This window comes from Echeneis naucrates, chromosome 23, assembly GCF_900963305.1.
Source record: "Echeneis naucrates chromosome 23, fEcheNa1.1, whole genome shotgun sequence".
In the NCBI taxonomy this organism is placed as follows: Eukaryota; Metazoa; Chordata; class Actinopteri; order Carangiformes; family Echeneidae; genus Echeneis; species Echeneis naucrates.
The window spans coordinates 6637408-6658166 of record NC_042533.1 but is presented as its reverse complement, the minus strand read 5'-3'; the positions used below and the strand labels follow the sequence as shown (position 1 = coordinate 6658166).

General features: G+C 41.6%; 3 protein-coding genes across 5 annotated transcripts; 2 read left to right on the top strand and 1 right to left on the bottom strand.

Annotated features, from left to right (window-relative positions):
* Positions 1–264: 264 nt before the first annotated feature.
* LOC115036701 (zinc finger protein 2-like) lies at positions 265–3695 on the bottom strand. Its single transcript, XM_029495004.1, has 8 exons — positions 3631–3695; positions 3263–3465; positions 2810–2920; positions 2630–2725; positions 2392–2502; positions 2093–2210; positions 1650–1859; positions 265–1564 (listed from the first exon to the last, which is right to left on the bottom strand). The coding sequence occupies exons 1-8, from the start codon at positions 3647–3649 to the stop codon at positions 531–533; spliced, it is 1902 nt and encodes a 633-aa protein (XP_029350864.1). The 5' UTR covers positions 3650–3695; the 3' UTR covers positions 265–530.
* On the top strand, positions 3333–9556 carry tspan33a (tetraspanin 33a). 3 transcript variants are annotated; one of them, XM_029495007.1, is made up of 8 exons: positions 3333–3474; positions 6465–6522; positions 6775–6902; positions 7106–7180; positions 7653–7748; positions 7887–8015; positions 8099–8260; positions 8349–9556. In XM_029495007.1, the coding sequence occupies exons 2-8, from the start codon at positions 6480–6482 to the stop codon at positions 8448–8450; spliced, it is 735 nt and encodes a 244-aa protein (XP_029350867.1). In that variant the 5' UTR covers positions 3333–3474; positions 6465–6479; the 3' UTR covers positions 8451–9556. The 3 variants fall into 3 exon arrangements, with proteins under 3 accessions (XP_029350867.1, XP_029350866.1, XP_029350865.1); XM_029495006.1 differs by lacking the exon at positions 3333–3474 and adding an exon at positions 4513–4783 and having other exon boundaries at positions 6778–6902; XM_029495005.1 differs by lacking the exon at positions 3333–3474 and adding an exon at positions 4513–4783.
* A 1984-nt stretch (positions 9557–11540) lies between these two features.
* On the top strand, positions 11541–20671 carry smo (smoothened, frizzled class receptor). Its single transcript, XM_029495046.1, has 12 exons — positions 11541–12218; positions 13156–13355; positions 13518–13727; positions 13822–13994; positions 14118–14337; positions 14427–14550; positions 14692–14784; positions 15203–15311; positions 15800–15985; positions 16738–16886; positions 17781–17915; positions 18077–20671. Exons 1-12 carry the CDS (start codon positions 11819–11821, stop codon positions 18685–18687), a joined length of 2610 nt encoding a protein of 869 aa, XP_029350906.1. The 5' UTR covers positions 11541–11818; the 3' UTR covers positions 18688–20671.
* The last annotated feature ends 88 nt before the right edge of the window (positions 20672–20759 follow it).

Sequence of the window (20759 nt, the reverse complement as noted above, 5' to 3'; positions counted from 1 at the left end):
GTAGCAGCTGCTACAAATATCCACCAACAAAGATGTGCAAGATTGGCCAATCACCACCACCATCATCTCTCTGCTGCCAAATTCACACCTTTGCTCATTATTCGCCTCCCCACACAGCCGAGTCGACCCGAAAGATCATCTGTAGGTGACTGACCACAGAGGTTTTCTCTGCGCCTGCCTGATTTCCAGCCTCTCACCGAAAAGATTCAGATGCTGCTTCAGGTGATAAATGTTAAAAGGTTTTTTACAAATAATAATTTATTCTTTTATCTCATTTTTCAAAATGTTCTGTTGTGACCCACAGAACTGTTATACGACTTCAAATGTGTTTCACCCTCACAGTTTTCAAGAAGACCAAACAGGCAGTGAAGGTATCTACATGACCAAAACAAAGTCGCACAGGTTTGAGAAATGTATGATGTAATGACGAAGAACAGAATCATATGAACGAAGACATTGGCTCAGATTATTCATGCTTCATCACTGGAAATAAATGGAATATTCAAACTCTTAACAAGTACAGCGACATGTTATGTATCAGGTTTGTGAGTCGCCAAATGTCTTTTTAGATTCCCCTGCTGCGAGAATTCTCTCTCACAGCTGGGACATTTAAATGGCTTCACCCCATTGTGGCTGAGTGAGTGTCTTTTGAGGCAATTCAGCGTGAGGAAGCGCTTTGGGCACTGTGAACACAGGTACGGACGCTCCCCTGTATGAGAGCGTGTGTGCACGTTCAGGTGGCTCTTGCTGGAGAAGCCCTTTCCACAGTGAGTGCAGGTGTACGGCATCTCGCCTGTGTGAGAGCGAGTGTGCAGCAGCAACTCCCCTGAAGACAAAAACGACTTCCCACACGTGGTGCAAAGGTAATTCTTCTCCCCTCTGTGCATCTGCATGTGCCTTATTATGCCTGCTTTGCTGAAGCCTTTCCCACAGATGGTGCACAGGTTGGAGGGGCCTTCATGCAGGCGCTCATGTTGCTTGAGCGAATAACTACACAGGAATCCCTTGTGGCACTGGCTGCAGATGAAAATTCGTCCTCTCTTGTGGAGCCTCTGGTGTTGATAAAACCCTGATGAGCTGGTGAATCCCTTCTCACACTGGCTGCAGTGATACCGGAAGCTGTGGAGCTTCATGTGGGCCTTCAGTTGATTTGGATGTTCAAAAACCTTTTCACAGATAACACATTTAGTCTCTTCCTCTGTGAAGTTGTTTATCACCAGTCGTGTGCTCAGGAACCTTTTGTCCTCCCCCACAGGCTCTTTTCGTCTCCGTTGTTCCTTGTTTTCCAAGTTGTCTTTCTTTTGCTTCTTTGGCTCTCGCTTTTTTTCAGTCCAGCCTTTTTGTTTGCCTTTGCTCTTTTTCTCTGAACTACCTTCGACTTTCCTCTTTTCAGTGTTCAAGTCTTGACTTTTGTGCTGAGTCTTTGCTCTAGCTTTTTTCACACAGAGCTTTTTTTGAGCAGGAGCTCTTATGTGGTGCTGACTCTGGATGTGCTCTTGGACTTTCTTCTTTTGGCGGTGAGCAAATGAACACTGAGGGCAGATGAATAAACGTGACAGAGGACCTGGGAATGGCATAAAACAATGTATTAGATTACAGAAATGACTCTCTCTAAACTGGTTCTGGTGCTGCTGCTGCTATTGTCTTACCTGATTCCTTTTTAGACTGCCTATCATCTGCAATGGCATCTGAGTTTTGACCAGAATGTTCCACCTCTAAGTCCTCCAAGGCCAGGTTCCCTTGCTCACTGCCATAATCATCGTCCTCCTCACCGTAAGCTTCTGTAAACCTTGCCACTGCAGCTTGAGAAGGGAGGGCCAGTGTTGATAAGAGGATGTTTTCATCACTGTTTGACGGAGCTGTAATAGAGGAAAGGAAATTAGCACTTTAGCCGGAGTTATTTACACAATTTTGAAAAAAGTTGATTATTGGTGAAAGAAAGATGATTTATGATTTAAAGAATGAATGAAAGCGAGCAAGACAACAAACAAGGGCACATTTTCAAAGTTCAATATTTCAAACTATTATTCTTGTCTAGAAAGTAAAAATAACCTGTTCTCATACATGTCTCCTTCATCTGTGTCTAACTCACCTGAGCTGAGAGTGCCCAGCTGTCTGTAATGAAGCAGCAGAGTCTTCATGGCAGAGGGTTCAGACAGATGCTGTCCAAACTCTGACACAGACGCTGTGTCAGTAAGCCATGTTGCTGTCTGAGACACAGAGAAGACCACAGAGCTCAAACCAGCAACACAAAAGACAATTTTGTGAAAGTGAAAAGCTGCGGCTCAGTCTTCAAGTTTCGAAGCATTTCTCAGGAGTAAAAATATAACAAATTAAGATGTTTTCATAAATGTTGCAATTTTAGAAATAGTAAAAGTCAAGTAGCTGTACCTGTTGGAAGTCTGGTATAGGCAGCAGCTCCTCCAGTCTGGACAGGAGCTCAGACACCAGCTGCTGTAGTCCTTGGTCATAGGCAGAGCCGTAGTTGGCAGGAAAAACTTCCTACAAAGACACACAGAGCTTCGGCGTTGTTGTTCAAATTGTGTAAACCACTTCAGTGATTGAGTAGCTCAAACGTGTCTTTGACAACATGATTAACAATCAATGTTTGGCACAGACATAGACTCACTTGAAAGAAGAACTCTTTCTCAAAAGGAACATTCAAGAGGTCTTGAACCAGGGTGGCAAAGCTGTTATATGAGGTCTTCAGGATGTCACAGTGAGCCTGTCAGGAAGTGAACAGCAATAAAGCTGAGAAAGGTTTCAGCTGCTTTGTAGGATCAGAAAGCTCTGGGTTTTAAAAGCCTACCATCTGGTCAGCAGAGCTCAGCTCAACACTGCAGGCGTGGATTTTATCCAAGTGGCTCTGAATGGTCGGCAGGTTGGCATCACCATCGCCGCGACATAGCTCCAGAACCAGCTGCAGACAGCACAGGAGGGAGACGGTTAATTCAGAAAACCACAGTATGTTGATATGTGCAAGATATTCCTTATATGACCGATAAGACAACTTCAAAAAGCAATACGATGAAAAAGAACTTGGTGTGTTTCAGAGAGCAAAAGTAATTCAGTTTTTACAACATTTAGATGTAGTAATAAAAAAAATACATACATTTTATTCATGAGAACTTAATGGAGTCTTTATTTTTCACAGGTAAACTATCTGCTAGTCAACAAAGCTTTATTTATTCTACAGCAGGTAACATGCTTGTAATCAGGCTGAAATGTCATTAACTCGGGGATGTTATGGGATCTTTCTCACCCTCGCCCTCAGGCCCAGGAGGAGCTGAGCTCTCTGCAGCGGACTCAGCAGCTCCGGGACGATCTCTGTCAGCAGGCTGATGAAATCCAGCAGCCTGTCGTACTGCAGCACGCTGTGTTCCTGCACTATCTGCCACATGAACGCTGACATTACTCTGACTGGAGGAACCAGGAGCTGCAGACAAGCCGGAGGAAGCGGCCCACCTGGAAACGGTGCAGTGAATGGATAGTTTGTTTTTCTGCACAGACCCAAACAGCAGTTTACAGGACATTTATCCACGGCGAGCTAACGTTAGCTTAGCAACGGTTAATCATTGTGTTATACGAAAACGGGTGATACCGCGCTGTTGTGTGGTTAATCAGACAAACCTTTGCTTTTGCATTCCATTTTAGTTATTGAAAAATATCCAAACAACGACCAATGTGGCGTTTTCACTACAAAATATATTTAGAACTTCCGGGTTAACCGGATGTTATGAAAATTCTCCCTCGTGTGCTTTTGCCTATAAAATAAAGCTCCGCGCATTGAAGTCAAAAAGCATAACATGCCAATGTGATGGAGATGAAACCAACCAAGTCATCTGTTTGTCACATACACACATCATCCTGTATCTAAAATTAGAAAAGGACATTTTCTAGCAGTAGATGGCGCATCGTCCTTCTGAGCAGTTCTGCTTTCTAAACTCAGGACCCCCTATATTCCTAAATTATGATCTCTACCAATCAATAATAAAATTATTGTTACGGGGAAACAATTAATAACATTTAAGTGTAAATGCGATATATGGACAACAAACAATAAAAGATTGGCGACTAATTTCAAAGTTTATGAAAATTGGACTATACAGAGATCTCGTTTCTGAATGATCTATTTATTAAATAATATGTCAAAATGTCTGCTGTTAAAAGGCTGCTGTGGGAGGAACTATTAGAACATTAGTAGGATTATTCTGAGAAATGAAAAGCCGTAAATAATTAGTGTGCATTTACAGACTTCATAAAATACCAAATAAACGCTACTTTTAAATAACGTATTAAATGACATCTATCCAGCTGGAGTTCTTACACTTTGATGTGAAACGTAAATTATCGTGTAATTTAATAGTGATATAATGACTGACACCGGGAATAACTACATGATTGCTATCCTGATGAACGAAAACAAAAGTACCAAAAGAAAAGCGTGCAAGTGTTCTGTCGTGGTTGTATCATATGATCACAATGTTAACACACCCAGTTTCTACACGCCCCGTCACTTCAGGCAGGCAGCGGCTGCAGCTGGTAAAGCTGACTGAGAAACCAGCAGCTTCTCACCGTCCTTATGCTGGACAGTCTTCGCTCCGGCTTTCAGAAACGTGCGCTTTCTTCCACATAGCAGCTTCATTTATGCGCAAACTTTGGCTGAGCCGCCTGGAGAGCAGCCGCCATGGGCAGGAGACGCAGAGGAGCACCTGGTGAAGACTTCTCCTTTGTCAGCCCAGTTGTGAAATATCTTCTCTTCACATTTAATTTTTTGTTTTGGGTGAGTGCTCAGGCTGTCTAAAGGGTGAATGATACAGCTCACAGGATCTTTCTGTTTTTGGATATAGACTCTGCAACACGCTCTAAAGTTTATTTAAATAACAAATGATCATTTTTCCATGTTTGTCAGACAAGTTGTGATTCCTGCCTAAGTGTGAAGTGTAGTTTTTGTCTTCAGGCAGCAGCAGCAGCAAATACTGGCCTTTGACTTTTAGTATTTTTTTTAACTGTCTAAGTTAAAGGTGTCCACGCAGACACACACCACCTGTTTGCTTCTTGGTCTGGAAAGTTCTTTTTTTAGTGCTCAGAACACGTTTTTGCTCATATCTCAACAATACACAAAACACACACTCTGACGCACTAAGTAAATAAAAGTGCTTTGTTAGCTCAGGTACACACACTGAACTGTAGGAAACGGGACACAACTTTGCAGTGATTCATTTCCCAATAGTGCCGTGAAGAAGAGATTCAGTTTGGTGGCTCGGAGACATGGTTACTGTATAACACATGTCACTGCAGTGAGAAGTTGTGTTTTTCTATTTCAAACCAACACAGCAGGGAATCACGTTGACTGTGGCTGTGGGTTTTGTTTACTACAGCAGGATGCTTATAATTGTGTGACTTTTTTTTTTTTTTAAGTTAAGTATTGAGTTGAAATGACCAGCAAAGCTCAGCAGTGGCCTGTAAACAAAGCAAAGTTCAGATCAGTGGCTTTTGGTGTCAGGTGCTTGGCAACTGTAACATGGAGATTTCTTAATCTTTCTTAGAGTTTTCAGAGCTGAACATAAACCTGCTGAGGTTTAGCTCAGTGTGGGGAGACCTGCCTGTTTCTGACTGAGCTAAAGAGGACAGGCATGGAAAATGAAAACTAATCAAAGAAATTGCGTTTCCTTATCCACTCCCTCCCATTTTCAGTCTAGTATGAGCGTGTCAGCCCTGCATGCCATGTACAAAGCGTGAGGCTGTGTAAAAACTTGAAGCTCTTCAACGTGGAATGTGCCGTTGTCATTTCTGTTGCCTCTGGCTAAACTGAGCTGTGTACAGCACACACCAAAGTCTCCTGCAAGTTTGAGCTTCCCCTGTCTGGGCTGCCTGTAATCTTAGGTCATTTCCTTGACAAGTCCAATTTTTTTCTCTAGCTTTTCTAATTTGGCAACTGTTAGAGTGATGCTCAATCAGCACACTAAATCAGTAACATCAGAGATCATGTCATTTTAGGTGTAGTTAATATTTCCCCTTTATCTTAAAAGTCACCTGCTTGCTTCAGGTGTGTGTCCGGTTAACTCACTGTGAAAGCCAAACCTTTGTAAAAGCAGGCAGGCAGTCAGAAGGTGTAGTGTCTGTGTAACCGGATCCATTTCATTCAGGGTGGGAAAACTATATCTGAGGCCTTTCTCTTTTGAGCCTGGGAGCGCTGCATGAAAAGGTCTTTAGTTTTTCAGGGAAGGTTTAGTCAAACGGAGCAGACGGCAGAATGCCTTACTTGTCCGTACAGCCTTGTCTATGACACAAATTCTACACGTCATGTCATGACTCAGTTTTAAGGAAAATTTTTCAACTCCCTTGACAAGTATAAACAAAATGGCTCTTCACCTACTGGTGGTCTGTTAGCCAGTTTTTGAAAGAAATACAAGGTGATGAAATCTTTGGATTATATTCATGTGTGTTTATGCTCTCTTCAGATAATCTCCCTAGTGATGGTGTCAGTCGGCGTGTATGCCCGCTTGACAAAACATGCAGGTAAATGATCCTCTTTTTGATAAAACATGCACCCGTCCTTATGTTTGGTGTGGGAATAGTGGGGGTCAGGAAGGTACTTAAGTGGGAAGATTTAAATAAGAAAAAAAAGATGTTTGAAAACACTCCTCTGTGGATTTCTCTTGTGATTTTTTTTTTTTTTTTGGAAAGTTTGAATTTTGCCCTCTAATGACAGCACAAACTAGCACAAACGTGTTCTCATCAGTCTTCAAACCACTTTGTCGTTTGCCTCAGAAGCAGCAATGGCGTGTCTGTCTGTGGATCCCGCTGTCATGCTGATGGTCGTGGGTGTCCTCATGTTCATCCTCACCTTCTGTGGTTGTGTGGGCTCACTTCGGGAAAACATCTGCCTCCTGCAGACAGTAGGTCACTCTTCAGTACTGTGGTTTTTCTTTCTATGGACCTGTATCAAATCAGGAAGACATTGCTGTATGACATACAGTGGAGGTCATGGCTCAAATCTGAACAGGCCCTGAGGTTTTCACTTTAATTGTTTTTCGATTAAAAAAAAAAATTTGTAAACTGTATGTGATCAACAGGTTCTGTACCTGTTTCTCTCTTTCAGTTCTGCATTTCTCTGACAGTGATCTTCTTGCTCCAGCTCACTGCTGGCATTCTGGGCTTCATCTTCTCTGATACGGTAATGAAACAATACTGAGGATTCTCTCTGTCATAATAAATACATGGTTTTGCTAAAAAAGTTTGTTAAAAGTGTTTCTGACCTTTACTTTTATGTAAAACGATGAAGAGAATGTAGATATTCATAGTATCTTCAGTTCAGTTTTATTTAGTTAAATATTCAAAGGTGGTCATGAATACTGAATTCTTTTATGATTTTATAGTTGTTGTTTTTAACTCTCGTACTTTGCAACAGCTGATTTAAACTGATTCTGCAGTATTTTGTTAATTTCTTAAAACAAATAGTTTGAGGCCTTAAAAAAAATAAATGTGGTTTATGAAGAAGTACATCAGTCATCATGTAAACCCCTAAAAACAACTTGTGAGTCTTTGTTATAGATTTAAAGTCTCTTACATTTTATGTAATGCAGCATATTACCATCATTCTGTTGTTATGGATGTGTTGCTAAACTACTTTTTTGTACTCTTCTAAGGCACGAAGTAAAGTGACTGAGATGATCAATAATGCCATTGTCCATTACAGAGATGACATTGATCTGCAAAACCTTATAGATTTTGGTCAGATGGAGGTAAGGATTCATTGTATTTCTGATGTATGTATTATTATATATTCTAAATGTCAGGCTAATTGTAGCAGACTGAGACACTCACATGCCTTCTAAGCTTTGCTATCTCAAACATGTGTGCCTGTGTGTGTGTTCCCTCAGTTTGGCTGCTGCGGCGGGGTAACGTACACTGACTGGTCCAAGAACATGTACTTCAACTGCACCAAGGAAAACCCCAGCAGAGAGCGCTGTTCTGTCCCCTTCTCTTGCTGTATCATATCCAAGGACAAGGTTGACCTTTGAAAGACTCTGTTGATAATATCTATGTATTTTATATTTCAATATTAATGTGTCTTCTCCGTGTGCGTTTGTAGGTTGTTATCAACACCATGTGTGGCCAGGACGTACAGGATTTAGAATACCTTCAAGCTGGAAACCACATCCACACCAATGGCTGCATAGATAAATTAGTTAACTGGATTCACAGCAACATGTTCCTCCTTGGAGGCGTTGCGCTGGGACTGGCCATACCACAGGTAGGATGTGAAGTATCAGATACACACAGCACACATAAAAACACTCAGTTCTGAGGACACAGGAGAGACCTCTCTGTCTCTGTTGCAGCTGGTTGGGATCCTCCTGTCTCAGATTCTTATCAGCCAAATCAAGGATCAAATCGAGCTCCAGGACTACAACCTCAAACATCAGTCTGACCCCTGGAGCTGACCCGGACCAGAGCATAACGATAAAAGCAGCCAGGAGGAAGAAAAGCAAAACTGTTTATTCCAGTTTTTTGTTTTTTTAATTCCAAAAAATATCCGTCAGCCTGATACAAGTATCCATTTTTCTCCTGGTTTAAAAAAAGTAAAGGGATGGACAAACGGCACTCAGTCGCCACCCACTGGACAGATACCATGCCTGCATTTACCAAACATTTTGGAGTAGTTTTCCCAATCATTTTTTTCTACATGCCGCACTGGAGTGAGAGCTAAAACACATCCATGTATCTTTGGTCCTGCAATTTTTAACTTAGTAAAAATGGGAACAGTGTTTTCTAAAATCTACTGTTTTACAGACTCGTGGAAACTGAACAAAAGTGTTTAACGATAATTCTTTGGCTCTGTCATGCTGCTAATTGTTACCAGCGTCTGTGAGATGATTATGACATTGGCAGATATATAGTCTACTTCACATAACATGGCTTTTATTCATGTGCTAGAAATGGTCTTTCTACAATATACATTTTTTTACTTTGTAAAAGAAATACTTGGTGTTCATGTTTCTGGTGCTCCTATAACAGTATAAATAACATTGCATCAAACAGAGTTTTACTCCAAAACTCTTCCTCTGCAACATGTTAAGCTTCTTGGCTGTCCTGGCAAGACCTCACGCTGTATGTGATGTCATTAGCCAGCTGACGGCCTGCATGACTGCAGGGCTGCTGGATTTTGTGGGGCGTGTTCCTCACTGCAAACAAAGAACACGGCTCATATTGTGTATATTTGTATGTGTTGTGGTTGATGAGCTGTGTGTCCTGTATGCCTCATTTGACTCGTCTTCTTCTTCTTGTCTTCTCTAACTAAAATACAGAAGACACGGGGACTCCCGGGTTTCCCACAAGAGAAAATAGTTGTGCGACCGCCTGAATTGTTTGTTGACGTGTTCACTGCACTCGTTCAAGTACTGTGTACCAATACTGTGACCTATCAGTGAGCAGACAGTGGCTGAGCCTCTCTGGCTGACGAGAGGAGATTTATAAGCACACAAAAAAATCTCAACCTCTCTGCTGGTTGTTTTGATTAAAGCACAAATTAAAGTCTGATTTGCTCTGATAGCGTGAAAGTGTGGCAGTTTCTGTTTCAGTGAGGATTCAGGTAGACCATAGTCATTAATGTCAACTGCTCTATATGTCTCTGAATTACATCTACAACTGTAAACAAATGCCATCTTTCAAATCGCTATCATCACTTAATGATCTGAGGCAAATGATGTGGTTCTTTTAATTGGAGAGCTTACTGGTGACATCTTGGAAGCTCTGGCCACAAAAGTCTGATGTAGCTGTGAAGAAGAATAAACCAACCGAATCTCTCGTCTCCACCCCGTTTCTCTGCCCGGCAAATAAAAACCTGAGCTGTGAGAATATATACTTTTTTTACAGTCTGAAACCTGATGCCTGTTATCTTCAGGAGCAGAAACAGGCCTGCATGTTTCGCAGTCTTTGACGTGAGTCCACTAAGTATGAAATTTGATGTTTAAAACTGGTTACTTCTTCTGCTGTTCAGGACACACCAGAATCTACTGCATATCTCTGGTGGCACAAAGGAGCCAAAGCTGTTTAAAGGCGTTCATTTAGGAGAAGGAAAACAAAAAGCGACAGTACAGGCTGTGGTTCATGACTCTGAAGCAGCCGCTCATGATAGAGAGTGTGTTTTAATGTGTGTGTGTGTGTGTTGGCCTGAACTCCACTGCTCTGTGTGTGGTCCCTGGGTTTTTGCCTCTGAGTCACCCAGGCGGCCATGTTGTGGTGGGTTTTAAGGAGGCCCAGACACACACACACACACACACACACACACACACACACACACAGGAGGGACAGTTAACCAGAACACCAGAAGAGAAACAAAGCATCTGCAGCCATGCAAATACCACAAGTTCACTGTCCAATTAATGTGATAACACCACAGTGCAGATTTGACCTGTCAGGAACAGTTTTTCTGCTTTCTCTCCAGCTTATTCAAGGTCATGAAAACAAGGACATTTTCAAAGTGGTGTGCATGAGTGAGTTTTGTTTTTGAAATATGCTCATAGTAGATGCTCAGCATGAGTTTTGAAGGTTTCTGCAGCCACCTTAACCAGGCCGGAGGAAGCTGAGGCCATTATTGGTGTCCCAAAGGAAATTGCTTTGGGTCCCTTCAGTCTCTTGGCTTTGTACACCGACAAACATGCACATACACACATGTAACAGCTACTAAAACATTCTTGTGAATCTATTTATAATTATTGCAACACAACAATTTTAACTGTGATGATCTTAAATAAAAATTATATTACATTTGTTTGACATTTTCTCTGATGAAGACCGTGTTTTTTTTTTTTCACTGAGTCGTCCATTTCTTCTTTTATTTGGATTTATTTCCAGTGAATGGTTTGTGTCCTGCTGCAGATTGTGAATGAACCTTCTCATCATCCTTGAACAGGATTTTATTTAATGATGATGAAAAAACTCATAAGTTGTGAAGGACTGGACTGTCTTTTGATAATACACAGACTTCACCCCTAACATGAGTTGTGAGGAATCATTTTAAATGCTCACATATTTCAGTTATGAGCCTGGATCTTGATTTGGCAGCTCAGCGGTTCTCAGCAGGACTGAAGGCCAGCTGAGGTCTAAGTTTCTCTCTGTGAAGTCCACACTGAGGACAGGTTTTCCTCCAGAGCTCTCCAGATGGGGGTCTGTGTTGTTTTGGGGGTCCTGGAGATGAGACACTCTTAGGAGGGCCTGCCATAAGGCACATTTTTCCACTTGCAGAGGGGGGATGGGATGGGAGGGGAGGTTTTGTTGCTCTGGCTCTCCTCCTCCATGTGCATACCAGAGACAAAAAACAAGCAGACACGGAGCTGCAGCTCAGAGGAGCCAAACAACCCCCAAACCTGACATCACACACGGCACCGGGAGAAAGCAGGTCCCGGGACACGTAGAGGGACGTAGGATCATTTATCATCTTATTTTTGTGCCAACAGAGAGCAGGGGGGGGGGGGCTGTGGAGGAGAAAGGGGTGGTGCTCCGAGCTGCAGATCTGGTTACAGGGATCCAGACGTTTTCATGGGGGGAGGGCGACTCTGCAGCTCTCTGGGCCTTTTCCTTTTCATACACTTCAAATCAATGCTTTCTCTGGCTTTTGGCTGATCGGCCCCTCTGTCTAACCCCGAAGACCCCGAAGTTTTGGGACCTGTAGGTGTTTTTATGATGAAGGAATTCAGGAGGATCCAGTCGGGATCGGACGGGAAGTGCGGGATTAAAAAGTTTGGGAGGATTGAGAGGAAAGTTTGAAGCGCCCCGCAGCTTTTCTCCAACATGCCGCGTTTGGAAATTTATGAAGAAAAAGTCGTCCCATCTGGATGTGAAGGAAGGAAACAGAGACACTAGTGTACCCAAGATAACCAGATTTCTATTTCTGTTCCTTTTTCTTTTTTTATTTTCTTTTTTTGCAAAGTTGATTCTCTCTCCCAAGATGTCTTCCGGCGGCTGGAGCCCCATTGTTGGCTTTTACGGGATGCTGTCCGTCTGGGCTGCCGGACTCTCCGGATCCAGGGCCCTGTTGTCCCCGAACGGGACCATGTTTGAGGACAACTGCAAAAAAACGACAACTTGTGAGGCACTTAAATACAACACATGTCTGGGGTCGCCCTTGCCATACACACACACTTCTCTGATCCTGGCTGAGGACTCCAGCACCCAGGAGGAGGCTTTTGAGAAGTTGACCATGTGGTCAGGTAAAGACATCACATTTATCAGACTGTGGATTACAGCAGGGAGAGTTAGGATCTGATTATAATCTGATCTAAGTGAACTGTTGTGGCCACAGATCCAACTGGACTGCGTGTCAGAAGGTTACAAAATACTGTGAGGCCCTTCAACTGTGAAACACTATAAATCCATGAAAACAAAAAAAAAAAAAAAGAAAATAATTTCCCAGATGAATTCATTACTGATGAGCACAGACACTTTAAAATTAGCAGTAATAAATGCAATGTGAGAAAGGTTGCATCTTAAATGTAAATCTGTAACAATAGCATAGTAAATAAACTCGATAAATATGCAGCATTGACTGTCTGCATTGCTTTCCTGTGATGATAATGGTAATTGGTGTGACAGTGACATGATGAGGAGTCTCAGGAAGTGAAGGGTTAACATAATTAAAAGAAACAAAGGGAGTCACTGATAGTTGTTAAGTGAAGAAACAACAGGAGAGTTCTTGGAAAAGGTGTTTAGATCTCCTGCTGGAGGGCTTTAGCATTCATAATATCCTGTGAATTAGCTGTCAGTGTCAGGTCACTGCCTGACAGCTGTCTACGCCCCCACGAGGCTGTGCCACATATTCATATTAGATCTCTGCCGCTATAATATCATTATGTTATCACTATGTTCAGATCTACCTGTTCTTATCCTCCAAAAGGAAAAGGAATGCTCTAGAGTTTATCCACAATATTCAGACGTTTCATATTATAGATAGATAATATTTGATCAAATTAATCTGGAATTATCTTCATAGTTTTTTCCAATTATTAAACAAACATAACCAAATAGAACAGCTTCTTCACTGTGATGAGTTTTCTCTTCTTCTCTGGAATGTTAACTGGACAAACAAAACACTGGTTGAAGACAAATTTAGGAAACATAATTTAATGTATTTCTTTTTTAACCCCCCAGGTTTGCGAAATGCTCCTCGTTGTTGGTCTGTGATCCAGCCGCTGCTCTGTGCTGTATACATGCCCAAATGTGAGAACGGGCGGGTCGAGCTGCCAAGCCAAAGCCTGTGTCTGGCTACACGTCGGCCGTGCAGCATCGTGGACCAGGAGAGAGGCTGGCCCAGCTTCCTTAAATGTGACAAATTCCCTGTGGGATGTTCGGTACGCGTCACTGTTATGTGAATGTTGTGTGATAGTTTATTGATCCCTGAATGCAAAAGTCAGCTGCAGGTCAAGGGTCAGAATTAATTGATTTATCTTAACTCAGCAGAGTATAATACATTTTGTATTATACATTTTGTATAATACATCCTCCATTTGCAGAATGAGGTGCAGAAACTAAAGTTTAACACATCAGGCAAGTGTGAAGCTCCCCTGGTGAAGACGGACATTCAGTCAAGTTGGTACAAAGACGTTGAGGGTTGTGGCATCCAGTGTGACAATCCCCTGTTCACTAAGGCCGAGCACAACAACATGCACGTCTACATCGCTTACTTTGGTACCATCACGCTGCTCTGCACCTTCTTCACCCTGGTGAGACCTCATGTTAATAGTTTAGTTTGCAGGAATACGTTAGCCAAGTCAGTGTTTGATTTCGACTAACCTATAAATTTTTTCTACTTATCAGGCCACATTTCTTGCTGACTGGAAAAACTCCAACCGCTACCCAGCCGTCATTCTCTTTTACATCAACGCTTGTTTCTTTGTGGGAAGTATTGGCTGGCTGGCCCAGTTCCTGGATGGAGCACGCAAGGAGATCGTGTGCAAGAGCGACAACACCATGCGCCTTGGGGAGCCATCGTAAGTAAAATGTCCTCCACCCACACTTACACCACCTGAGGTCATGTGTGTTTCAAAAAAGAAAAAGATTTGAAATCATTCACAAAAAGAAAATATGGTAAAGAAATGTGCCGACCTCTCCAGGTCTTCAGAGACACTGTCATGTGTCACCATCTTTATCATCGTCTACTACTCCCTGATGTCAGGCGTGATTTGGTTTGTCATGCTAACGTATGCCTGGCACACGTCCTTCAAAGCCCTGGGCACCACGCACCAGCCGCTGTCTGGAAGAACCTCCTACTTTCACATGGTCACCTGGTCCATCCCCTTCGTCCTCACCGTGGCCATCCTGGCTATCGCTGAGGTGTGTAGGAAATCGTGTCTTTACATATTCAAACACTTCAGATCCATTTGATCACAACATCCCTTTTTGATTTGATCTTTTCTCCCCAGGTTGATGGAGACTCAGTGAGTGGCATCTGTTTTGTGGGCTACAAAAACTACAGATACCGAGCCGGGTTTGTGCTGGCACCCATTGGCGTTGTGCTTGTTGTTGGCGGCTACTTCCTCATTCGGGGTGAGAAGACACACGTTATATTATAGCGGCAACAGAAGCAGCATAGTTTGCTCAAGAAGTAAATTTGACAACAGCAACTTTCCTTTAAACGTGTTGTCTAACATTTTCCTCTTTAAACATGGGCTGTCTTCTCTGCTTTAGGTGTCATGACCTTGTTTTCCATTAAGAGTAACCACCCAGGATTACTGAGTGAGAAAGCAGCAAGCAAAATCAACGAGACGATGCTGAGACTTGGTACGTTCTGTTATCTTTTTTTCCTTACCAAACTGGAAGAGATAAAAACACTAAACAGACGCACAGGTAACCAGACTGGAACACAACAGACAAAGTAACAAAGACAAGTGGGAGCACAGAGATCGAATACAAAGCAGGAAGGTATAATTGAAGGCAGGTTACATAAATTAGGGCATGGCAGAAAATCACAGAAGAGAAGAACAGAACAATGACAGGAACTAAAGTAAAATCAAAACACTCAACAGAAGGGATTACAAAATAAAACAGGAAATGAACCTTTCAAACCATTCAAGAAACCTAACAAAATGTGTGAAGCAGCAGAAATGATGACCTCATAATTTTCCTGTTTACGTGTGTTGGGAGTGACATGTCTGGTATCTCATATCTAACTTCTGTTTTCTAATTTTCTTCTTGTCAGGTATATTTGGGTTCCTCGCTTTTGGCTTCGTTTTCATCACCTTTGGGTGCCACTTTTACGACTTCTTCAACCAGGCTGAATGGGAGAGGAGCTTCAGAGAATATGTGCTGTATGTGCTAAATTGTTTTGTGGGTTTTTTTTTTTTTTTTTTGCTTTTGTTATTGTTTGACACACACTGACTTCCATTAATACAGAGCAGAGTAACAAAGGTTGACACCTGTCTGCTTTACTACAAGCTACTTAAGAGATACTGTAAGTGTTTGTCCTATAGCCATTTCCTTGGACTCACACTCTATCCAATCGCACACAGAAATCCACAAGCTGATGCTGTTAAGATTCCAAACCACTGCTCAACCGCTCGACTCACAACGGTGAATGCAGCCCTATTTTTCCCCCCACAGTGTTGACATTGGCTGGATTGGAATTAATTTAACCTCAAAAATGTAAACCCTCTCCTGCCCAAACATGTAACAGACCTTCGTATTTACCGGGAGCAGCATTTGAATGTGCTTCAGTTGTATGACTAGAAGGTATGGGAGGCACATGCAGACAACGTCTGCTTGATCTGACTAATCGTCTCTGTGACGTTTCCAATAGATGTGAAGCCAATGTGACGATTGCCTCCCAGACCAACAAACCAATCCCAGATTGCACTATTAAGAACCGACCAAGCCTCATGGTGGAGAAAATCAACCTGTTTTCCATGTTTGGGACTGGAATTGCTATGAGTACCTGGGTCTGGACCAAAGCCACCATCCTCATCTGGAAACGCACCTGGTGCAAGTAAGCCAGCGTTTAGTAAACATGAAATGTAACAATAAAATAAATACAATGTTATTTTGTTTTTACACAATCAGATTACACAATCGACTTCAGTCTGTAATTCATGAGCTCACTTTGCTATCAAGTGAGCTCATTCTTTATCTCTGTGTTTCTTTTTATTGCATGTGTGTATATTGTGGCTGTGTGCCTGTCCATGTCCATATATGGTGAAGATAACGGTGTGGGGAGAAGTCTTCCTTTGTATGGACCCAGGCTAACGCTAACCCTAACCCAGGCGTGCATCACTAATTTCCTGGGAATTTTCAGTCCCATCATTTAAAAGTATAGAGGCAAACATTTTGCAGGATTCTCGTTTGGTGTCTCCACTATGTGCAGTCACGTGGGCCGTGCTAATCCTTGGTTCTGTAACATTGTCTTGGGGTTTTACTCAAAGTAAACCAGCTTCTTGGAATTATTGTTTTCACTTCAGGCTTAAGGTGTTTTATAAACTGTTTTCCATAGCAAATCGAAATGAGTCAGCCTGTAGACGTGACATTAAACATTAGTCATCTGGTGTTATTTCTTAGCTTTAGGCTCTGTTCTATGGTTTTGTTATCAGTGCATCAGTATCTGGGTGCTGATTGACTCTTTTATTGTCCAGAAAGTTGAATTGGGAGAAAGAGTAATGATTAAAAGTTTAAACTCTTGTTTGAAATGTTTGCTTCCGGCTCATCTGCAGCCTCTGTGTATTAACCTCCTTCATCATGTCTCAGGATTATTGGCCGGAGTGACAATGAACCAAAGAGGATCAAGAAGAGCAAGATGATTGCCAAGGCGTTTGCAATGAGGAAGGAGCTCCACAAGGACCCAGAAAAAGAACTGTCGTTCAGCATGCACACTGTGTCTCATGAGGGCCCTGTGGGTGAGTGTTAAAGTAGATACGTAAAAATAATCCTCATTATTCATTCAAGGAACGCTCGGTCTGCTTGTTTAGGATAGATTACAGTGCATGATTATTTTCTACTTTTTGGGTTGGGAAATTAAATAGGAAGCCATGTCTGCACTTCCACCTTGTGGTAAACAATTGAAACTGCAAAGATTTCTCAGAATTTGAACTTGGATTATTCAGAAACAATACAATTGTTTGTTGATGTGCTGTATTCATTGTAAGATTATTTCTGCGTAGTAGAGAACTGATTCATCAAACAAAGAATGAGACAAGAACAAGAAGCTGAAATCAAATTGTCGTAGTAAAGATGATTTCTCTGGTGCAAAGCGACAGTAATCAGTTCACTGTCGCTGCAAAGTCACATTGGTAAGTCTTTTAAACTGAAGGTTTCTTTGTGGTGAAAACCACACAAAACAAAAGCTACACGCTTGATCAGTCAATATCTCAAAACTGGGGCATAAAACAGTGTAGCAGATGCAGAGACACAAGTGAGTATGATTTTTGCAATTTGGGTGAACCAGCTCTCTAACAATGTTTGTTGTAAAAATTATGACCACCCCCTTCCCCCCACGAACTGGTGTGTTATTTTTCATTCAGATTTCTCCTGAATAGGTTTTCCATTTGCTTTTTTGTGGCATAGAGGCTACATGGTCAGAGGCAACTGTTATGTCTGAAGCTAAGAACTGAATGGCACCTTCTCCTGCTCAAATAAGCTGTGAGGCTGCTGTGGCTGCATACTTATTTAGGTTGGAGCGGCACAGAGCTATTGAGGCACCACAAGGGAGTCATCAAGAGTGTGTTGGATTTAAAGTTGCCCTCCGCTGACTCTAAATGGAGAGCGTGTGGCTTGTCTTTCCTCATTCATAGCTGGAATCAATTTTGACCTCAATGAGCCATCCAATGACATGTCGTCAGCCTGGGCGCAGCATGTGACTAAGATGGTGGCCAGGCGAGGTGCCATCCTGCCTCAAGATATTTCTGTAACACCTACTGCTACACCAGGTGAGTCACTACAGCTAATGGATTATTGTGGAGATCACCGCAAATCACACATTCCTGCATTCCTTTTATCACCCATTACCTTTGTTCATTCAATTCAATTTATTTTTCCCCTTATCTGAGGACTGCAGCTGACGGATTTATTATCCATTACTTTTCCACAGTGCCACCTCCAGAGGAGAGGAACAGACTGTGGATGGTGGAGGCTGAGATTTCACCAGAAATGATGAAGAGGAAGAAAAAAAAGAAAAAGAGGAAGAAGGAGGTGCGTCCAGTGAAGGAGGGAGCAGACCACCAGGTTTATCACCAGCGTGAATTTGGCCGCAGCTCAGTGCCTCGCCTGCCCAAACTGCCTTGCCACCCAAGCCTGGTTGCCAATCTGCATGAACAGCAGAAGCGGGAGGAAGAAGTCCTGCCAGGGTCTTACCCAGACTTCCAAACCTCACACCCTCTGTCCTGTGAGGAGAGCTGTCCCTACCCAGCCTGCCAGAGCAGTCAGACCATCTACAGCCGCAGGCTGCTCTCTAATCCTCTGACCCTCAACGATCGTCCAGAGGATCTAGGTCTTGGTCCTCGCTGTCCCCCATCAACCTCTACGTGGCAGCCTAGGGGATCTTTGCACTACCCCAGGGAGGTGGATCTTGGCGATGGGCTGTCAGAGAGGTTGGCCCATGTGGCCCGGGTACCAGCGGGTCGGAGGGCCGGCTATGGGCCCATCCACTCCAGGACCAATTTAATGGAGGCAGAGCTTATGGACGCTGACTCTGACTTCTAAGAGCAAAGCTCCACTAAATCCTGGCTGTTTCTTTGTGGTACACAGACCGTAAGCTATCAAAAGTGCTGGATACTTTCAAAATTCTTACCAGAGTGTACCAAATCCAGTTCCCAAAATCCAGATAGAACTAAGCTGGTTGTTTTGGTTTTTTTTTTGTTTTTTGTTTGTTTGTTTGTTTGTTTGTTTTTGGAGAAAAGGCAAAAAAAATTATAAAGTGAAAAGATATGTCGTGAATAAGTTAATGAAAAAAATATATTTTGTACTTTTATTTGTGTCCAATAAAATGTTCAAGGCAACTCCATGATGATGAGACAAATGAGGCAGCTAAACTGTGCATCGCTTGAAAAAATATAGTTGACAATGCTTTCAGCTCAGCCCTGCTTTGTGACAGCATCAATCTCCCAGGCAACTACATTTTGGAAAAGGGTACTATATTTTAAGGTTCCTCAAAACTATTTGAAAGTCAATAGTCCTCTTTGACCCATTGTTATTATTTTATCTGTCCCAGTGTGCTAAAACCGAACTCACACAGCAAATCGTACAGATTTGAAATATATATTAGCCGCTTGCAAATACTGTTAAGCCCAGGTCTTCTCTTGTGTTTTATTTTCATGTTTTTATCAATTAGAATCTCACTTCTCTTCAGTGTTTAGCCAATAATTACGTGTGCTTGTGTACAGTTGACTTGAGGTACTAACAGTTATCTTCTTTGCTCTATTAGTGCTAATATCAATGCTCAGTGTTTGGACTTTAAGAGTCCACTTTTTCCTTTTTTTAAGAATTTGGACTACACACTGTGACTTAACTGAAGCCAGGAAGAACTAAAAGAAAGAAAGCAACACAACATATGTTTAGATTAATATAAACTCATCAGTTTCACCGTTTTTCATGAGAATAAATCAAATTATTATCTCATAGTTTTAGTCATTTTTTATGTAATAGCAACATGATTTTTTTTTAATCAGTTCGTATAACTAAATGTTACTAAGCTAAAATACGTACTAATGCTTTGTATTTGTTTGGTTGCCTGGTGCAATAAACCCAGACATTTTTTTTTCTGGTGAAAACATGCAGTTGTTTGTTGAATTGAATGGCCATATTCCTTTTGTATATTACAAAAAACATTTCCCCTTGTATAATTATTTTTAAAACAAGTTATTTTTTTACAGCAGTAATTCTACTTTTGTCAATCTGTTGTATATATTCAGTCCAGACTGAACTTCATATGTTTTTCCTCATTTCCTCAGTACAAATTGAAACTCTTACGTTTGTCTTGATAAGTCGTACACTGCAGTGGTCCTAGAAATCCATGGAAACAATGTTTTCAAATCTGATCGAAACCTTTCTATTTTCCTATTTTCTTTTTTTCTTTTTTTTTTTCTTTTACATATAGAAATGTATTTGTACTGTATATGGGCTGTTCATACATTTTTGGTATCATTTGTACAGATTTAAATATCAAATAATTTGATACTCTGCTGACATGATATATAAAAAGGGAAGAATCAGTTTTACTATAAAAAGTCACTGTACTTGTGCTGTAACCAAAATGTCACCTAGTAGTCATTTTAGTCTCACTGTGGAAAAATGAAACTGAAGTAGATTGTGCTAATTCACGTCATAGCTTTGTCTAACACTTCCACTCATTCATGAGATGTGAAAAATATTTATGCCTGTAGAATTTAACACCCTGCTATGAATTCAACAATCTAGTGAGTTTGGCAACAGAACTAAAGCATAGCCAATATCCAGCCGATAAGTCTAAGTTTAAATATTATTAAAAATTAAATGAAGATTCCTCAGGGAATTAAAAATTACCCTTTAAGCCTTCAAACATCATAATCTTAGTTTTTATTTCAAAGTGTCAAAAAGTTGTTTTTTCTCGTCTTCCTACTGTGTAAAATCATTTACTGTCATTTTTACTGTGCATGTGTACCTTTTTGTTTTTCTATGTAAATAAAAATAATCCTTATTAGTGTGTGAATGTTTTGCCTAATTGATATTATGCGGGACGCATGCGCACTGTGTGTCCTTATGGGAGGAGGGGCTGTTAAAGTTAGAGATGATCAGTT

What these genes read in the sequence shown, in the direction of transcription:
- LOC115036701 (XM_029495004.1), bottom strand. An exon ending in TCCTGGGCCTGAGGGCGAGG is followed by an intron (nt 2,921 to 3,262) that starts GTGAGAAAGATC and finishes TGCTGTCTGCAG; the next exon opens with CTGGTTCTGGAGCTATGTCG. An exon ending in TGAGCTCTGCTGACCAGATG is followed by an intron (nt 2,726 to 2,809) that starts GTAGGCTTTTAA and finishes ACTTCCTGACAG; the next exon opens with GCTCACTGTGACATCCTGAA.
- tspan33a (XM_029495005.1), top strand. Translation starts at nt 4,688, where the DNA reads ATGGGCAGGAGACGCAGAGGAGCACCTGGTGAAGACTTCTCCTTTGTC. An exon ending in ACATCTGCCTCCTGCAGACA is followed by an intron (nt 6,903 to 7,105) that starts GTAGGTCACTCT and finishes TCTCTCTTTCAG; the next exon opens with TTCTGCATTTCTCTGACAGT. An exon ending in TGGGACTGGCCATACCACAG is followed by an intron (nt 8,261 to 8,348) that starts GTAGGATGTGAA and finishes TCTCTGTTGCAG; the next exon opens with CTGGTTGGGATCCTCCTGTC.
- smo (XM_029495046.1), top strand. Translation starts at nt 11,819, where the DNA reads ATGAAGAAAAAGTCGTCCCATCTGGATGTGAAGGAAGGAAACAGAGAC. An exon ending in ATGCGCCTTGGGGAGCCATC is followed by an intron (nt 13,995 to 14,117) that starts GTAAGTAAAATG and finishes CGACCTCTCCAG; the next exon opens with GTCTTCAGAGACACTGTCAT. An exon ending in AGCTTCAGAGAATATGTGCT is followed by an intron (nt 15,312 to 15,799) that starts GTATGTGCTAAA and finishes CGTTTCCAATAG; the next exon opens with ATGTGAAGCCAATGTGACGA.